Source organism: Terrapene carolina, unplaced genomic scaffold (assembly GCF_002925995.2).
Source record: "Terrapene carolina triunguis isolate 2854851 unplaced genomic scaffold, T_m_triunguis-2.0 Scaffold247, whole genome shotgun sequence".
In the NCBI taxonomy this organism is placed as follows: Eukaryota; Metazoa; Chordata; order Testudines; family Emydidae; genus Terrapene; species Terrapene triunguis.
The window spans coordinates 13925564-13946057 of record NW_020664598.1 but is presented as its reverse complement, the minus strand read 5'-3'; the positions used below and the strand labels follow the sequence as shown (position 1 = coordinate 13946057).

Here is a 20494-nt window from a genome sequence, read left to right as displayed (position 1 = left end):
GGGGGGGTGGGGGCGCACAAGGGAACCGCTCCCCACCCCAGATCACCTCCACTCTGCCTCCTCCGCTGAGCACTCAGCCCCTGCTCTAAGTCTCCTCCAATCGGCGCCGCAAGCCTGGGAGGTGAGGAGAATTAGAGCGGCGCCGGCGTGCTCAGCGGAGGAAACGGAGCGGAGGTGAGCTGGGGCGGGCTCCCCAGGTGGGGTTAGCTGCTGCGGGGGGAGAGAAGGGAAGAAGTAGTCTCCCCAGGCGGGGTTAGCTGCTGCGGGGGTGGTTCTCCCTAGGCGGGGTTAGCTGCCACGGTGGGGGGTTCTCCCCAGGCGGGGTTAGCTGCCGCGGGGGGGGGTAGTGGCTGCAGGGGGGGCTCCCCAGGCAGGGGGGTGGCGGGCTCCCCAGGTGGGGGGCTGGGTTAGCTGGGTGGGAGGGTGGCGCAAGGTGGAAGTTTAGCCTAGGGCGTGAAACTTCCTTGCACCAGTCCTGGGTGGGAGGCTTGCAGTATAGCCATCCTTACTTCTGCGTGGCCTTCAGAGCTGGGCGGCCAGAGAGCGGTGGCTGTTGGGCGAGCTCCCAGCTCTGCGGGCAGCGCCCCGCCGGCAGCAGTGCAGAAGTAAGGGTGGCAATACCATACCATGTCATCCTTACTTCTGCCCTGCTGCCTTCAGAGCTGGGCGGCTGGCAGCTGCTGACTGAGGGCCCAGCTCTTCAGGCAGCAGTGCAGAAGTAAGGGTGGCAATACCATACCAGGCCATCCTTACTTCTGCGCTGCTGCTAGAGGCGGCTCTGCCTTCAGAGCTGGGCTCCCGGCCAGCTGCCACTGCTCTCCAGCTGCCCAGCTCTGAAGGCAGCGCCGCCGCCAGCAGAAGTGCAGGATTAAGGGTAGCAGTACTGCAACCCCCCCTACAATAACTTTGTGCCCCCTCCCCCCCCCCACCTTCTTTTTGGGTCAGGACACCTACAATTACAACACACTGAAATTTCAGATTTAAATAGTTGAAATCATGAAATTTATGATTTTTAAATTCCTATGACCATGAAATTGACTAAAATGGACTGTGAATTTGGTAGGGCTCTATTTATAGCATGTCACTCACAAGTACCTTGAAGGCAGTATCACTTCACCTGGGACTGAAACCCAACCTTTTTGAGCTAGAATCATGCAATACAACAGTGACAAACAGCTTATACATCTGAACTGTGGGGGTGGGGGGATATATTTAGGCAGAACAAAGTTACTGGAGTTCAGACGCAAATGTGCAGCCTCCATCTTCATTTCGCCTGTTGGTATCAAGACTGCACACAACATTGCTGACAATTGAGTAACTGGAAGGAGGAAGACAACATACAGTTTTGATACTAGTCATTACTTTGTGGTGTAACCTAACTTACATCTCTTTTTGCCAGCAGTGTAATTTGAATAGACACGCCGAGGGGGTTAAAAATGAAAACATATATCCTGTAATCAGAAACTTCAAAACAGCCACCCCAGCTCTGCCAGGGAGAATAACTGTATAGTGAGAGCTAAGACTTTTGTTTTTAATGTCTATGCCTGAAGTCTTCTGGGCAGCTTAAAATAGAAACAAGCATTTAGAGACAAAGGCAATACTGCCTAAATTTCAACTCAGGATAAAGGACACTGTGCTCCCTCAACCCTCCCGACGCCCACTGCCTTCCCCGCCACAATGAAAATTTCCATTGTACTGAAATGGAGTTCCCTTCAGTTTACTGTGTGTGGATTACTCAGATTTTTAAAACAATATTCTCTGCTTTGTCTGGACATTAAATATCCTGTGGCACTTTTCACCAAAGCAAATCTTTTCTTATGAACTCTGCCAAAATGTTCCCTCCCCTCAGCTCTTGTGCAATGTTCTGTGCATTAGTTTGTTACTTCTCTTCTCCCCAGAGGTGGCCACATCTTAGTGGTGCTGTAGTTTGTAGGCCACTTTAGGATCCGTTGGGAGGAAAAGGACTCTGTTAATTTACATTCATAATGAACTGAAGAAGCAGCCTTGAGAGTTCTCCTGAGACATAGGACATCACACAAACAGGAGGCTCTGCCCTCTAGGCTATACTTGGTGATTATTAACAGTTCTAATCACTGATTTCACAAGGGCCTGGCTGCCATGACAGAAAGAGACATTTATCATTCTTTAAAATAGTCATTTTGCTGCACTGGAATCTCTAGAGGCCTCCATAACAGCCACTTAGTTCTGCAGAAGTCATTTGGAATTATTCTAGACCTGAAAAGCCAGTTTAACCAATCAAATACTCATCAAGGCACGGATAGGTTAGCATTGACGTACTATATTTAACCAGGAAATTATTATAAGGAACTTTATCTGGCTCTTTTCTTGACAATCATCTCGTATATACACATGAGGAACAATCTCATTCCATTCAATCAACTCTTTGAAAGTGTGGAACGGAGAAATGTACCCACCTGACCAGAAAGCTACAGGTATTCCCCTCCCCGTCCCCCACCGCTCCAGAGCAGAGTGCATCAGTGTATCTTAAAACATTTCATTGTCATCTTTGCTACAAAATCTCTTCCTAAGGCTTCCAAACCCTGGCTCCAGAGGACAGTGTTATACTGAGAGTACTGCTGTTGGCTGCTAGCACTGTCGCAAGCTAGCAGTGGTCATTGAAACACCAGAGTTCCATTATGCCTCAGCTTCATCAAGGATTCCAACGAAGGGCCTTCACTGGATCCGTCCAGCCCACCATGGATTGATACTGAGCAGTAATGAACCTAAGTGCACATTACGCCTCCTAGCCTAACTTTTTTCTTCTGGAGACTTGATTTTACACATGGACTTAAAGTCATTAGTAAAGCCATTTAATTTTTAACCTAGCCTTTGGCGGACATTTGTCCATTTCTTAAAACCACCACCCGCTGTCTCTCAACAGGTAGTTTGAAGCATCGCTGTTCAGACATTAGATGCAGAGGTAGGTGGGGGCCCTACCACTGGAACAGCACGATGGCGCTAAAAGGCCAGACAGATATGTTTGCAGAGCCGTATGCTGCTTGTTACTTGCCTGAATACTACAATCCCCTCATGTTCACAATCCTTGACATTCAAATGTCAAGTCCCTAAAAAAAAAAAAAGTAATAATGGAGGCTGATGACATCTGACAAGTGAAGCTGCAGCCTGAACGCCAGCTTATAGCAGGAGGTGAAGCTCATACTGTAGCGGACTCAAAGCTTTATAGGAAAAACACCCACCCCCATCTCCACTGAAAGAAGATAAGGAGAACCCACTCCACAGTGAATCAAGCAGTGCCTTTTACTCTGTAAAGAACTCATGCCTGTGTAAAAGCCCTCACATGCTGCTGAAGGCATCACTCATAGCAGAGTACAATATCCTAACTCAGTGGTCTGATTTACACTCTTTTCCAGCCTCGGAAAGGTAGCTGGCCCCTGTCTGTATGAATAACTGTTTCCTTATGCTCCCTGACCCTTCCCCCACCTCACAGGCTCTGGTCGCTCAGCATTGCTCCTGCTACCCCCAGAGGCAGACACAAGCCCCGTTTATTAAGTCTGTAATGTTAGATGCCAATCCCACCACCCTCTACCCCACCCCCATCAGGTGAGAGGCTGCATTCATCTACAAATAGTTCCTTTTACAGACTTCCAGATGGTTTCCCCACCCACTTCCCACCCTCCCACTGCTACCACCAAAGATAATGAAACCAAAGCCACTGAAGCAGTCCTGACAAAGGAGGCACTGTTTGGTAATCAAACACTGGGGTACTTTTCAGACTGGCAAAATTAAATAGAGAAGGGGGGGGGGAAAAGAGGGGGGAGTGACAGAAGTACAGTGATCACACTACAGCCGGGATAGTCAATAGGCAGACCGCAGGCCAAATCCGGACCACCAGATGTTTTGAACGGAGCCCAAAATATTTTTATTTACTTATTATTAATTTTCTCTGGAGTCCTGACCTTGACTATACCTTGACCAAAAAAATAATTGATTATCCCTGCACTACAGAATTACAGTTGCTAACTGTCTAATCACACAAACCCAAACATCCTTGCCCTGCCCTTTGCCCTTCCCCTGCCCCATCCCCGAGGCCTTGCCCCACTCACTCCATCCCCCCTCCCTCACTTTTACCAGGCTGGGGCAAGGGGTGGGGTGCAGGAGGTGGTGTGGGCTCCAGGGTGGGGCCGGGGGATTTGGAGTGTAGGAGAGGGCTCTGGGCTGAGCCTGGGGCAGGCAGTGTGGGTGCGGGGTGCAAGCTATGGAAGGGATTTTGGGTGCAGGAGGGGGCTCTGGGCTGGGGCAGGGGTTTGGGGTGCAGGAGGTGGTGAGGGCTCTGGGAGGGGGCTCTGAGCTGGGGTAGGGGGTTGGAGTGCAGGAGGGGTTGTGGGGTGCAGGCTCCGGCCAGGAGGTGCTTACCTCAGGCGGCTCCTGGTCGGCGGTGCAGCAGAGCTAAGGCAGGCTCCCTGCCTGCCCTGGCCCTGTGCTGCTCCCAGAAGTGGCTGGCATGTCCCTGCGGCCCCTGGGGGGCAGGGGACTCTACACACTGCCCGCGCCACCCCCGCAGCTCCCATTGGCCGCAGTTCCCCATGGAGGGTCTGCGGTGCAGCACCCCCTGCTGCCCAGGCTCCCCAGCCGGGCTCCACTTCCCACCTGGCCGGGGCTTCCGGAGGGAGAGGAGAGGTGGGGGCGAGAGCGGAGCCCATGGGGAAAAGTGGACAGGCCGGTCCACTTTCAAAAGGTGGGAGGGCCCTGAGCCCCCAATGCCCCCTATTCAGTGCAGCCCAGCGGGAGGCTGCATCCCAACCCACAGCCCTGAACCCCCTCCCAGAGCCAGCACCCCATGTCCCCTCCTTGCACCCTGAACCCCCTCCCGAACCCCAACCCCCTATCCCAGCCCAAAGTGATTGAGGGTGGGGCGGGGGAGAGTAAGCGACCGAGAGCGGGGGGCGGGGATGGAGTGAGTGGGGTGGGGCTTTGGGGGAGGGATGGGCCCTCAGGAAAGGGGCAGGGTAGATCCTAGGTTGCCCTTAAATTCAAAAAGTGATCTTGGGCATAAAAAGGCTGGAGACCACTGATCTAGGACCATTAAAGCACTGCACCACTGTGACAGAGTTCCCTCTCCATCTCTGAGAAGTGAGCAGTGAAGCATTTATTGTGGAGGGTTGGAGTGGGAAAGGATTACATGCACTTTGCAAAAACAGTCAAATTTGGAGGCAACCAACCTTGATGCCTTGACAGCATCCTTTGCAAAATGAGCTATGTGGAACTTCTTTTCACAAACAACATTTTGCTCTGAATTAATGGGAATGGACCAGGTGTAGGTCAGTGAAGAATTTGCCCCACTTTATTAATTCAGTATTTAAGGAAAACACCTGACAACATAAGTGACAGGACCCTGTTTGTATTAGGCATATGGAGATTAACTTGGGCTTTGATTTTATAAGTGTCTCCACATTGTCTTGTTTTGTTTGTTTGTTTGTTTTTGGTTTGTTCATTTTTAAAAAAAAGAGTCCATTAGAGAATAACACTGCCTTGGCAAACACAGGATGAGTATTACTTTGGGGCAACCCAATTTCAGCCTCTCTAACTATAAAATTGCAAGACGGTTTTTGCCACAAATGCCAAGTCTCACTTTTAGTCAAGGCAAGTTTTTTCAAGTCCAGGAGCAACCACAAAGCATTCCTAGGTACAGAAGCACAGGGAAGAAGGCAGGTGTGCACCAAGGATAATCCTCAGCCCTTCAGGGATAAGGGGAAGGAACGTACAGCCACCTGGTCACTGTTTATCAAATGAACAGCTAGTTAGCTGATCCCAGTGCTGCTGACCCTTCTCCCTTCACACACCCCCAGGAGGCTCCCAAGATGGAGTCTGCCAACAAAGTATTTCATTTTCCTCAGGGGTCATAAAACTCCAGCAAGATGTAGAAGCCTCAGCCTCCAGATTCCTGCCATTCGCTGCTCTCTTTTAGTATGGCTATTTGTATTACATTAGCACCCACAGGCCCCAGTTAAGATCAGGACCCTACTGTAGTAGGTGCTGTACGTAGAAAACATGGTAAGAGACAGCATCTGCCCCTAAGGGGTTCACAATCGAAGCAAACAAGATAGACAAAGGGCAGGAGGAGAAGGAGATGCAAAGAGATTTGCCCACTGCAGGTCAGTGATAGAGCCAGGAACAGAACCCAGGTCTTTCCCATCTCCTAGTCTGCTGCACTATTCACTGGTCCATGGTGCCTCTTAAGCTTGTGTTTCTATCTCCTACTACTTTTTGGGAAGGGGTGGGAGGAAATATTTTCCGCTGTCTAGCTGTAGTAGCAAATAAGGCCTTTTCTTGAGGTTTAAAACTCTCAAAAGGGGACCTAAGTCCCCAGAAGATTTTAATATGCTGTGAGCGCTTCTATTCGCATGCCCCACACAGGAATGTCTCGTGCTTAGAAATTATTCAGAATCCTACCTTCATGGGAAGCCTCTGCAACTGTTCCCCAAACCAAGGGTTCATGGTTAAGTTGAAATAAACTGTAATGCAGGAAATGAACACTTTGGCATAAGCTCATCAGCTCCTGGAGCATAGTTTCTATTTTCATGCTATTGTCTACATATCTCCCCAGGCATATATGTGCTCTGTCTAAGTGGAATGCAGCCAGTTCTTATGCTTTGCTCCTTATTCACCAACTTAGAAAAACACCAGAATATAGTCAGCAAAGGGTAAGTCAATGGTTCACAGATCTATACATAAAAAATGATTTTTACAGATTGTCAGTGTAGTTTACAAAGTTTATGCAGAATTTAATGCCATAAGAGAGTCTGAAAATTCCAACAGACACCAGGCATCCCTTGCACATATGCGGCAAAATAGCTACGCTATGCATTGCACTCATATTACTAGACATATTGGGATTGAAGCTTTCAAACAACATGCAGTTTTGTAGATAACCTACAAATATACAGAAAAGGTTTTGGAAAGAAATTAACAATATATTTTGCATACATTGAACTTTAAAAGAATTATGAACTAGGAAAATGCAGTGTTAAGTAAGGCCCAGATCCTGCGAACAGTTAAGCCTATGCTTAACTTTACTCATGAGAAGTCAATGGGACTACTCACATAAGTGAAGTTAAGTATGTCCTTAAGTGCTTGCAGCAGTGAGAGGTTATTTAAAACTTAGAACTTCTTGAAGATCTATCCATATAAATTATAGTTGTAGGTCTTAATTTTTTAAGTCATGGAAATATTTTTAAATACTCCTGACAGTGGGCCAAATTCATTCCTGGTGTGTGCCACTTAGTTGGACTCATATCAGAAATGAATTGGCCCCATGTAATAAATATTATTGCAAGTACAATAATAAATAATAATAATCAGAATAATCATTCAACTACTATAATTTAAAACAAAAATTAAAAAAGACATGTTTGATGTGAATGTTGTGGACCAGGAACACCTTTGAAGCCTTGGTTTCAGATAAAAACAGGAGTAGATTCCTCAATATCTTCTAAATGTAAATTGTGAAAACCTTTCACAAAACAGCAAATGTGCTACTTTTCTTTAGCTTCACCTCATCCTGAGTGTGTCCCAGTGGTTAGAGCACTGGACTGGAACTCAGGAGACCTGGGTTCTATTCCTGGGTTCTGCCACTGGCCTGGTAAATGACCTTGGGCAAGTCACTTCATTGCTCAGTTTTCCCCATCTGTAAAATGAGGATAGTAATAGTGACCTCCTTTATAAAACCCTTTGAGAGCTATGGATGAAACCCATTATGCAAGAGCTAGATATTGTATCATTACTACTCCCTATGAGAGACCTTTCTGATATATCCAGCAACAGAGGGTCCTGTGGCACCTTTAAGACTAACAGAAGTATTGGGAGCATAAGCTTTCATGGGTAAGAACCTCACTTCTTCAGATGCAAGGTGAGGTTCTTACCCACGAAAGCTTATGCTCCCAATACTTCTGTTAGTCTTAAAGGTGCCACAGGACCCTCTGTTGCTTTTTACAGATTCAGACTAACATGGCTACCCCTCTGATACCTGATATATCCACTTGATCTGCATAATCTGTTCATAGGACAAGAACTTTTGGATTCATACCTTAGGCTCTAAAGCAGCAGGTCTGAGCTCAGTTTGGTTCAGTCCCCATTTGCAGATCAGAGAGGTAAACCTAGTGGTCTTGAACTGATACACAGAGTGAAGCAGAAACCTCTGCACACAAGTCCCACCCTGTGTACTACACTTACCAGGGACCCTGCCTCAAACTGGAGAGGCCAATCACCGAGGGCTCTTTGATAGCCTGACGGAGGGATTCCCTCCAGCAGAAATTCAATATAAACTCCACCACCCTCTCCCCACGTGGGTGGACAGAGGGGGCTTCCTCCTCTTCACTCCATCTCTATTCAGAGTGTGTCACCTGCTGCTAGGACGGCAACACGATTTCCAGTGAAATTAAATTAGAATCTCTGTTACTAGGGAAACAAGCTTCAATTTCCAAGGATATTTAAAAAAAGGCACCTTTATCCTTTAGGAAATTGGATGTGGAGAATAAAAAAAACCCACCTCTACATCGCTGCTTAACCTCTCCACCTCCACCACCCCCACCATGCCTTTTATGCAGGTGTCCTCCTGTGGAGCAGCTACATTATATTTAGTGATTCACCAGAGCCATGATTCACCATAAGGCCGGGGGCCTTCAGCGAGGGATTTAACAGTCACCTGCCCACTCCCAATTCAAGTAAAAATAATACATAAATGGTAACGGAATGCTAAGTAGCAGATCTGCTAGAATTACATAATTAAAATACATCAAGTTAAAAACTAAATAAAAAGCTCAGGAAGTTAGTTTACAGCCAAATATATATCAGAACATTTACCGTATATACTCGTTTATAAGCCAAATTTTGTTAGTAAAAAAGGGAAGCATCAGAGAAGGGGGTTGGCTTATGAACAGGTATAGAGAAGTGGAGAGGTGGGACACAGCCTCTTCCCCCCCCCCGCCCCCACCCAACAAAGGGTGAAAGGAGAGGCAGCACAGCCAGCAGAATCAGAAGGGAAGAGGCAGGGCCAGAGTCTCTCCGCTTCTGTCCACACTGCTCTTCCCCCAGCCGGGCTGGCAGGCTGTGGCCATGTCGCCCGGCCTGCTGGAGCAGCTCCAGCCAGGCCAGAGACATCCTCCCCTGGCCCGCCCCAGGTAAGGTGGGAAGGGATGGGATGGGGAGAGCGTGAGGCTCCCGGGCTAGGGGTGAGGTCATGTGGAGGGTGGTCACAGCAGGGGTTACTTCCCTGACCCCCAGCTTCTTTCCCCCCTCACCCCCCAAAAAAATTTCCCCACCAGTTGCTGTCCCAGCCCGTCAGGGTAAGCAGCTGGCGCACCAGGACATTTTGCTTACTTAGGTTTACCTCCGTGCCTGCGGACGCCTTGAGGTAAACCAACCGTCCCAGCCCACCAGTGGCTTATCCTGATGGGCCGGGAGCCAAAGTTTGCCGATCCCTGAATTATAGGGTCGGCTTATGAATGGGTCATAAAAATTTGCTATTGTTACTTATCCATATTGGACGGGGGTCGCCTTATAAACGAACCGGCTTATGATGGAATATATACGGTAATGTAATAAGCAGCCTTGATAAAGTAATAGGTGGCAAGGCATGTGCTATAGAATTGTTACTTGTGGTGCAATGACTGTAGCTGGTAATTATTGCTTCCCTTTGAAAGTACATATGATACTTTCCCTTAGGCTACATCTACACTGCACATCACTGGCAGACGCGTGCAGGGTACGTGCAGCTATGCCCCACAGTGAAAAGCAGGCTGCATCTAGGCTGCAGTGTGTAGCTACACACAGCGGTGGGGAAAAGGTTCCATTTGGCAGAGAGGCAGCGGGGAAAGCTCCAGCGGCAGGGAGCTGCTGGTAGCTTTTCCCCAGTGCTTCCCTCCTGTCAGAACCTTCCCCCGAGGAGGGGAACGGCTCCAGCAGCAGGACACTACGCAGCTAAAAATAGCAACATAGACTGGGGAGGCACTACTTGGGTATGTAGAGAGCTGTATTGGGTACATAACTTAAGGGTTCGGGCATGTCTTTATTCACTTAAGCAGTCTCTCACCATTTACACTGCTATATATACACACACCTGTGCTAGGGAGCATGCAGCATATGTACCCCACGCACTGCTGTAAAAAGTGTGCAGCATATAGACACCCTTAGTGTTACAGGCTAAAGGTCTCATCCAACAATGTTCCTACTCCTCTCCCCGCAGTCAGCACACACTGACTTCAGCAGGAGTAGAAGGCACTCAGCACCTTGCATGGTTGAGCCATAAATGCTTATTGCTTGGCCACGGTATTAAAGGGTGTTTAAAAAAAACAAAAAACACCATGCTAAGTTATTGCCTTCACCCACAAAACAGAAAAGCATCTTTGTGTGACGACATAGTCCAGACACCCCAGGGGGGGGAACAGGAGGTCTGAATTCCAAAGAATAAGCAATTGAATAATCTGATTGTATACAATATTATTGTACTGTAAAAGTGAATTGAGTAAGATAGCGCATCAAAACTGGTGACACGCTGGCCATGAATATCATTGCGTGATGTATGGGATGGATGGTATGTAAAGAGTTATGTTCCTAAAATATGTTTTGGGGGCAGACTTGATAAACAAGCCTGCCATAGACAAAGGAATGTGTATTTACCTGTCTGGATCAATCTTTGTAAGCCATAGACAATGAAAGTACATTTACATATAAAGGTAAACAAAGCAATCAAGCTACCAAGCAGCTGGGGAAACAGCTTAGTAAGCACATCAGGGGACAATCTGCACCCCCAGGAAGACTTCCTGGCTCTTGAGGCCAAGACAATGGACTCTGGGAAACATAAGGGGAGCACAAAGATAGTCTAGTGATCCATCACTAGATGGATTACATGAGCAAGAATTAATAAGACTGGGACTTTTCAGGTTGGAAAAAGAGACAACTAAAGGGGGATATGATAGGTATGGGGGTGGTGTCCCTAGCCTCTGTTTGCCAGATGCTGGGAACGGGCGATGGGATGGACCACTGGACGATTACCTGTTCTGTTTATTCCCTCTGAAGCACCTGGCATTGGCCACTGTCGGAAGACAGGATACTGGGCTAGATGGACCTTTGGTCTGACCCAGTATGGACGTTCTTATGTTCATCATTTAGGGGACAGAGAACAGCACCGTCGGAGCCTGTGAACAGTCAATTCTCTTGGCCTGAAAGGCAGGAGCTGCTGAAAATTTGCTGTGAGAAACTGTTTTAGGCAAAGGCATAGCTTGCTCAAATTCAGTTTTAGGCACTAAAACGCGTGGTTTTTGTTTTCTTTGTAACCCTTTTCTATCTTTTATTCTTGCCTGATATCACTTAAATCTGTGTTCTGTATTAAACTTATTCTTGTTTGATTACAAAACCATCTCAGTGCTGTTATACTGAGGTAAAGTGGGAGTCCTCAGCTACACTAACGGGCTGGTGTGTGCTCTGTCTCTTTGGCAGCAGCAACCTTAGTAACTTCTGTGAGCGTCCCAGTGAGGGGGACCGGACACCACAGGAAGACATCTCTGGGAAACTCTGGAACTGGGGTTCACTGATTGTTACCTGCAAAGCAAGGTTTTGACTGGCAGAGGCAGACAGGCTGGAGCGTCAGGAAGCGGATACAGTTTAGCAGCAGCAAAGCTCTCACTTGCATATGGGCTACATGGCATACGGGCTACACGGTGGCTTACAGTTCTGGGTTCCCTGAGGAGAGTGTCATGCTGCCCCACATGAAGTCTTACAAAATAAGAGCCCCGTTCTATAGGGCTGGATCCTTAATTTGTATCAAAATCTGATCCGATTGGCCTGTACTTTTTTCTGAGCTCTCTTTTCCTCATCATTTCAGATTCCCTCTGCAAATATATGCAGAATCTTTTTATCTAGCCTGCTCCTGCTCCCCTCCTGCAGAATTTTCTCCAGTGTTAGTAAGATCACAACTCATCTCCATGGAGTGAATGCAAATATACAGCAGTAGGTGTCAAGCCATCTGCTCAGTGGGCTAATATTTTAGAGAACGTAATTCCTTTACACATTCTTTACACTCAGCCTCTTATCTGGCTCATCTCTTGATTTTTTCTCCCCACATTTCAAGTACCCAGGGCCTCTCCTGGAAAATGCAAGATTGTTTCATAACACCTATTATGGAATTTGACAATCCTAGTCAGAGGCGAAAGTAAGCCATTATGGTGTACTGGTAAGAAAGTGGCTGCCGGTCCACAGCTGACTGTACCGGCAGGGCCGCTGATGGGGCGGAAGGGGGAAGGGCAAAAGAGGCAGCTACCTCAGGGCCCAGCGATTTAAAACGGCCTGGGGCTCCCGGCCGTGACTGCCGCTACTGCACCAGTGGCTGGAGCCCCAGGCCCTTTAAATCACCGCTAGAGTCCCAGGCGGCACGGGCCGGGCAGTGCTGAAGGCTGACTAGGGGAGTCTGGCCCCAACCCCACACCTTCTGCCCAAAGCCCCTGCCCTTCCGGGGGGCCCAGAGCCGCCCCCCTCCGCACCTTGCCCAGGACCCCGGCCGCCCTGCGTATAGGTAAGCCAGTTAAGTTACTTTCACCCCGATCCTAGTCCTGTTATCGGTTAGTCATATGCAGATGCTCTGTTAGTATTTGTCCCATTATTCCCCCAAGGACTGAAGTTAAAATTGGACAGGAATTATCAGCGCTCGCGCTCCACCCGCACCTCACTTCATTGAAGATAAGTGACCAATTCAGTTCTTAACCTCATATCCTCCAGTACTTCCGCAGTTCTCTGGATTTTTTTCCCCCCTCCAAAAGTCATCAGGACAATTAGTTCAACACTTAGTCAATGTATTTAACACCCCCGAGTGTTACATCTTGCAGCCATAAACGCAGTAAATTTTCCCCCAAGTATTCTCCAATCTGTTTTTGTTTCAACAGCAACTATAGGGCTATGCTAGTGACTCCACTCCAGAGTTATGATCTTAACAGCTCTTATGGGAATGTTCTATATAATTTAACAGATGAAAAGCTTTCTAATTTTCTATTTTTAAACCCATCTATTGAATTATATAGTAAGAATATCATTCTCTATTAAAGTCTATAGATTTTTAACAAACATTTTGAGCCCTATTTAACTCCTGATGTTTCACCCCTATTGAATTTCATTGGACTTGTCCATAAAGGTAGCTAACAAAGCCCAGATCACTTCCTTCATTACAAGTTCTTCAAAAAGATGCTTTCTATCTGAAATTTCTTGTTCTCTGTTCTTGCATGTTCTCTGGCCATAAGAGAAATTTTCCCACATAAATAGCGTGAAGATAATCAGACAAGGCAGCCTGGAAACATGAGTGATATTGGAGCTTTTTGGTAAGTAACATTTTCTGGATCATTTCACAAACTCTTTCACCTAGAAACTCTTCACTGGTTTCATTCAGTTGTCCTCAATGAGGGCCAGTGCCTTTGAGTGATTTTAGGAAGTGTGGTTGGGTTATTTTAGAGTTAAGTACCACAAAACTAGAATCTTTGGAAACTCAGATTTTTGGTGATCGTTATGAACGGCTTAGACTGCTAATCCTATAGACCTAAGCACTAGTCTCCCCCCCCCCCTTTAAAAAAAAAAAAAAAAAAAGTGCAGCTTATGATTGTACTGCTTTTCATTGCAAAAATAGCCTTGAAATGTAAACCAGTTATTATGAGTAAAAGTCTGTCGAGGCTTTTATTCTTAATAGTCAGTTATTCACAGTCCTATCCTATCCCCCTCCCAGCCACTGGCTGTCAGAGCTCTATCTTACCTGCTGGCATCTTCACATACATATGCTTTCCCCACCAGAACAGGCAGGCTAGTGCTGAATCTCCTCCCTCCCTTCCTACCCCCATGTTTCCCTCATATCCCTGCTCTGCAAGTCAGTGCCTATGCCAGCAACTCTGCTATGAAAAGCTGCTAATGCTCACCATTCCTTGATCCACAGCCCTTCCCCTATGCCCAAGCACCCCATAAGAGTTGTACCTATCTACAATTGTCTGATCACCTTCACAAGGTTTCTATTACTGCTTCAGTTGTCCACAACTCTTTCCCCCTATTTTTCCCCCTAGGAGCCTAATTTCTAAAAGTAATTCAGTATCTCAACCATTTTAGAATCATTGGGTCAGATCCTCAGCTGTCAGACCTATGCCCATGTCCACCAGCTGAGAATTTGGTCTGTTGATTACATCTCCTTCCTTGTTTATTAGTGAGCCTACTTCCTCTCTAGTGTTTTTTCCCCCCGCCATATATTTATAGAAGTCCTCCTTACTCACATCAACCTCATTCCAGCATTAACCCTTTCTGCTTTTTTGCTACCTCATCTTTTTCCTGCAAGCCTTAGCTAACTAACATTTTGGTTTATTTTTCTTCCCCTCTCCTTCATTTCCCAGAGAGGTTCTTTTCTAGTCTTACATCTACAAGTACCCCATAGAGAAATGACACTGGATGCTTCTTGTCTCACTTCCCCACCCCCATCTCATTTCCAGTGAATGGCAGCAGTATGTTGAACTTTAATTGCAGTGACCTAGATTTTCAGACTTGGGCATCTGAAGTTAAATTCCTAAATACATACATTATAGGGCTGTTGATTAATCACAGTTAACTCACACGATTAACTCAAAAAAATTGATTAAAAAAATTATTGCGTTTAATCGCACTGTTAAACAATAGAATACCAATTGAAATTTTTAAATATTTTTGGATGTTTTGTGCATTTTCAAATATATTGATTTCTATTACAACACAGAATGCAAAGTGTACAGTGCTCACTTAATATTTTTATTACAAATATTTGCAATGTAAAAATGATAAAAAATAGTATTTCAGTTCACCTCATACAAGTACTGTAGTGCAATCTCTATCGTGAAAGTGCAACTTACAAATGTAGATTTTTTTTTGTTACATAACTTCACTCAAACAAAACAATGTAAAACTTTAGAGCCTATAAGTCCACTCAGTCCTTCTTCTTTTTCAGCCAAGCGCTAAGACAAAAAGTTTGTTTACATTTACGGGAGATAATGCTGCCTGCTGCTTCTTTACATCACCTGAAAGTGAGAACAGGCGTTCGCATGGCACTTTTGTAACCGGCGTTGCAAGGTATATATGTGCCAGATATGCTAAACATTTGTATGCCCCTTCATGCTTTGGCCACCATTCCAGAGGACATGCTTCCATGCTGATGATGCTCATTAAAAAAAAAAGTGTGTTAATCAAATTTGTGACTGAACTCCTTGGGGGAGAATTGTATGTCTCTTGTTCCGTTTTACCCACATTTCATCTTATAGCAGTCTCAGATGATCACCCAGCTCATGTTTGTTTTAAGAACACTTTCACAGCAGATTTGACAAAATGCAAAGAAGGTACCAATGTGAGCTACAGCATTCGACTCAAGGTTTAAGAATCTGAAGTGCCATCCAAAATCTGAGAGGGACGAGGTGTGGAGCCTGCTTTCAGAAGTCTTAAAAGAGCAACACTCCGATGCGGAAACTACAGAACCCAAACCTCCAAAAAAGAAAAATCAACCTTCTGCTGGTGGCACCTGACTCAGATGAGGAAAATGAACATGCGTCAGTCCACTCTGCTTTAGATTGTTATTGAGCAAAACCTGTCATCAGCATGGACGCATGTCCCCTGGAATGCTGGTTGAAGCATGAAGGGACATATGAACTTTAGCCGCATCTGGCATGTAAATATCTTGTGACAGCAGCTACAACAGTGCCATGTAAACGCCTGTTCTCACTCTCAGGTGACATTGTAAACAAGAAGCTGGCAGCATTATCTCCTGCAAATTGTAACCAAACTTGTTTGTCTGAGCGATTGGCTGAACAAGAAGTAGGACTGAGTGGACTTATAGGCTCTAAAGTTTTATATTTTTTCATTTTTGAATACATAAATCTGCATTTGTAAGTTCAACTTTCAAGAAAAAGAGATTGCACTACAGTACTTGTATTCAGTGAATTGAAAAATACGATTTCTTTTGTTTTTTACTGAGCAAATATTAGTAAACAAATATAAAGTGAGCACTGTACACTTTGTATTCTGTGCTGTAATTAAAATCAATATATTTGAAAATATAGAAAGCATCCAAAAATATTTAAATAAATGGTATTCTATTATTGTCTAACAGCGCAATTGCACTATTAATCGAAATTAATTTTTTTAATCACTTGACAGACCTAATACATTAGGCACCAAAATAGGTGGTTATTGTTTCAATGCTGTTGAGGATTGAAGAGCTCCAAGTGCTAAGCACTGGATTTAAAAGTCTTGCATTAAGCAGCTTAATTTGAAGATTTTTGGATGGTGTGGTTTATGATTCCCTAACTTTCTTCTGTGCTCATAAGAAAGAGCTCACCTGTAGCCTACTTTCCTCAAATTTCATTCCCCTTTGATAAGCCCATGTTTTAATATGCTGAATTCCAGTAGCTCATGATCAGTAGTTTCAGCTGAGTGGAATTTCTCTGCCTTAGTTTACGCTGTCTGCAGATTTATAATCAAATTAAAAACATATGCTTCTTCCGATTTATTTTTAGCCATAATTCACTCTCATGCATGCTCACATTTTACTTTACTAAAAGTATTACCATCCTAGACTTGTGCAGCTAGGATATTTCGCCATTCATAAGTAATGCACACGACAGCGATTTTTTCCACAAAGGTCAGCATCAACTCATCCACATCACCATTACCTTCATTGAAGTTGTCGTCAGTCGAAACATGGGTCAGTGGGGACTGGGGGCGCGAGTCGCCGCACAGGGAGTAGCTGTGTTCTGCCTGGATGAGGGGAGCTGGGGATGCTGGGGACAGCTCCACTTCCATCATCTCATTTTTCTCAGACATGAAGGGGTCATTCAAGAGCTGGCCTAGGACATCCTGCGAAAACTCATCCAGGAACTCCGTGAAGTGCTGGGAAGACAGAGGGTGAAGAACTCTTATTTAACGGGTGTCTCTAGCCAACAACAGAGATGCACTGACCAAAATAATTGCAGTATCTGCACCACGTGTCTGTGCCAGTTAGGAACGGAACCCAGCAGTCCTGCCTCCCAATCCCTGCTTTAACCACTACTCCACGTTGAAGATAGAACAAAAAGGTTCTCATGTATATACGTTAATTTAGCTATGCTGTCTCATCAGCAGCAAACTGTTACAGACAATTACAGTTTTCCTTATTTATGGATTGCTCATGAAGTGAGCCGACCATATACATGGAAACAGATTCTTAGTTAGTGGACGATGGCAGAGATCGTACCGATGTGTACCAGTGAAGGAGCAGGCCCTTTAAAATGCCTAGTTGCTGTGGTGATTGGCTCCCTATAAAAGTCTAAGAAACAGATAAAAGCCCATGTTGCTGAAAGCAGAAAATGAGATCAGTTGCCATGTTCTGAAGCCAACCCCTTTGTTCCCAGGATGCAATTTGGAGTGTGTTGCATTAATGAAAAAGCATATTTCATCCAGTCATGCAGGGAAACATCCTTAAGGATTTATATTCAAAACTCATCCTTCGTATGTATATGTAACCTGTCCCATTGAGCCACAGAGAAAGGATGGAGGGGGAAACCGGTGATCAGATCCATAGTATTTAGTGAACCAAATCAATCTTTAAGCCCAATGTGCCTATTCCAGTGGTGTGGAACATTCTCTTCATCTTACCCTAGCGTAGAGAAAGGATCAAAACCCTGAACTGTGTTTGTTCTGGTACAAACCGCTAGTACATTTGGTTTAAAGAATTACATTGAGGCTGAATAGCTGCATGTTGATTATTTTTGACCGGAGGCTAAAGTTTAGGTTCTCAACTCTGCAGTAATAGGCATTCTGACTCCCAACATTAATAAGTCCTTCCCTGGTGCACTGCAAGGGTTACATTTAAGGTACATGACACTTTTTTGTCTATTATTAGAGATGGGCCTGAATTAAACCTCCTGATCTGATTAATATCCAAACTCTGGGGTAGTTTCAATCAAGAAGCAAATTTTGCAGCGGTTATTATATTTCCTTCGAGGGGCAGGAGGCTTAGTGTGTGTGTTCATATTTAGTAATTGCATTTCAGGAAACAATTCCAGACAGCGGCATGGCACACACACAGTATGATAGTTTCCATTAGTCACACCGCCCCCCCCCAGGGGGTTCTCTTTTCATACTCCAAAAAGTAAGTAGAAGATAGAAATGTAACTTCTTGCAAGCAATCAGGCATCCTGCATTAACAGCTAATATATACAGGAATCTTCAATTAATTGGGTTATAATATCTTGAAAGTGGAAATTAAGTCCCTGGTTTATTTGCTCTGTTTTTGCAGGCAGTGCTGACTTTGGCGCTTATTCTCTCTCCTGCACAAGGAAACACAGATTCAAGATTTGGCTCCCTTGAGCATAAATTAAGAGTTTAACTAGACAGTGATGTGTAGTCAAGTAATGGAAATGGTGCAGCTACACTCACATACCCTCTCATTTTATAGCTGCAGGACAGCTTGCAACCTAAAAGCCTTGTACTGCAAAGTGCTGACTGGTCTTGAATCTCATTAAAGTCACTGGAAATTTGGAGTGCACAGAACCTTCCGGGGGAGCAACTTGCAGGACTGGGTCTTACCTCAGCATTAACAGACTCCTGTCAACTGTACTGGCCACTGGAGACAAGAAAAGGGTTTTATTAGACTAAAGGGTAGTAAAAAAAAAAAAAAAAAAAAAAAAGGAGGAATTAGGTCATTGACTATGCTAGTAATGATGCTGGCTAGTGACAAGGCTGTTAAAAAGGGACAAATACATGCATACTCTTATCTTTAAGTGCCCTGAATGATAACGCTACTAAACAAACTCCAGGGCTAGTACTGGTTGACCCAAAGAGTGTGTCATGACCACTTCAAACCATTGTTTACATGACTTTCTAGAGCCAAGGACTCACTAGTGCATCACTTCCCATGTGCCTCTAAATATTTGCAATAGTAGGTATGCATTGTAATTCTCCACTGTTGGACACGCAGGCTAGAAAAATAGGTCTTTATTTGCCTATCCTATCGCCGTCAAAATCAAAACACCGTTATTGACAGGACAAGGTATTTAACTATTGTCAAACTGTAATCAAGGAGAGAAAGTGCTGCTCGAACAAGTACAAGACACAAGCATGGCCAATCCTACAAGAAGCAGTACTGTTCTAAAGATGGATTTTCCACAGTGCATACTACTCCTCCATGCCCATGGAGCGCATCAGTCATTTGTTTTCAGTTTTATAGGACAGGCTCAGAACATTTCTCTCTCTAAAATACTTGCGTGTGCTTATTGTGATTCTTTAGGGTACGTCTACACTTACCTCCGGGTCCGACGGCAGGCAATCGATGTTCTGGGATCGATTTATCGCGTCTTGTCTAGACGCGATAAATCGATCCCGGAAGTGCTCGCCGTCGACGCCGGTACTCCAGCTCAGCGAGAGGAGTACGCGGCATCGACGGGGGAGCCTTCCTGCCGCGTCTGGACCCGCGGTAAGTTCGGACTAAGGTAGCTGAATTTGCATACCTTAGTCCGAAGTGGGGGGGTAGTGTGGACCAGGCCTTAGTCATGAGGATACAAAACAAGCATCCCAATCACCATCTCCCATTTCTGACCCCATATCATCTGTTAATTATTATTAATTATTATTATTATTATTAAAGAAAATGACTAAAACTTTCCATCCCAAAGGATCCTAAAATGTGATTTGCTACCTTAAACGAATATGCCAGGGATCATTTAATCCAGAGGTTCTCAGCCTTTTTCCTTCTGAGCCCCCCCGGTATAAAAATTCCATGGCCCACCCGTGCCACAACTTTTTTTGGTAGATTAAAAGCCGGCATTCGGGAGTAGCAAGCAGAGCAATTGCCCAGGGCCACACCACAGGGAGCCCTGTGTAAGGGGACTGTTACTGTTACTAAAACTCAGTGAGTGGTTTTTTTTGTTTGGCTTACTCCCCAGTACCAAAAGGAAAGAGGAAGGGTCGATAGGAAATCAGGACCCTGAGACAGACAGTCCCCAGGGCAGGGGTTCTCACAACAAATTTTTTGGTGGCCTCGAAGTGTGGCCGCCAACTCTTGCTGGTGGCTGTGCTGACAATTTTTCCTAAAATACTTAACTTTAGGGGGGAAAAAATATATATATATATTATATATACATACACACACACACACACGCAAATCATTGTAATTTATTGAATCTTTTTGCAGACTCAATAATAAACATCATGTACAGTTGTGTCTTCTTTACAGGACCTAGACAGAATAGAAACACAAATAAGGTGTTCTGCAGGTTCTTGTCTTTTTTGTTGTTGCTTCTTTTCCCCCTTTTTTTTATTATATTATTATTATTATTATTATTATTAAAGACTTGCTAGCTCAAAGGTGGGCAAACTACGGCCCGCGGGACCCTCCTGCCCGGCCCCTGACCTGGCCCGGGAGGCTCGCCTCCGGCCCCTCTGTCACGGAGTATGGGGGGACTCAGGGCCCTGCACCCCCGGCGTCCTGCGATTCACCATG

The 20494-nt window shown here is 45.3% G+C and overlaps 1 protein-coding gene across 1 annotated transcript in view; it reads right to left on the bottom strand.

The window, feature by feature from the left end:
* CREB3L2 (cAMP responsive element binding protein 3 like 2) overlaps positions 1–20494 on the bottom strand; it is a 110274-nt gene that overhangs the window by 27385 nt on the left and 62395 nt on the right. Inside the window, exon 2 of the mRNA XM_024195726.3 lies at positions 16689–16905. Within this exon, the coding sequence (XP_024051494.1) occupies positions 16689–16905 (217 nt within the window). The remainder of the gene's footprint in view (positions 1–16688; positions 16906–20494) is intronic.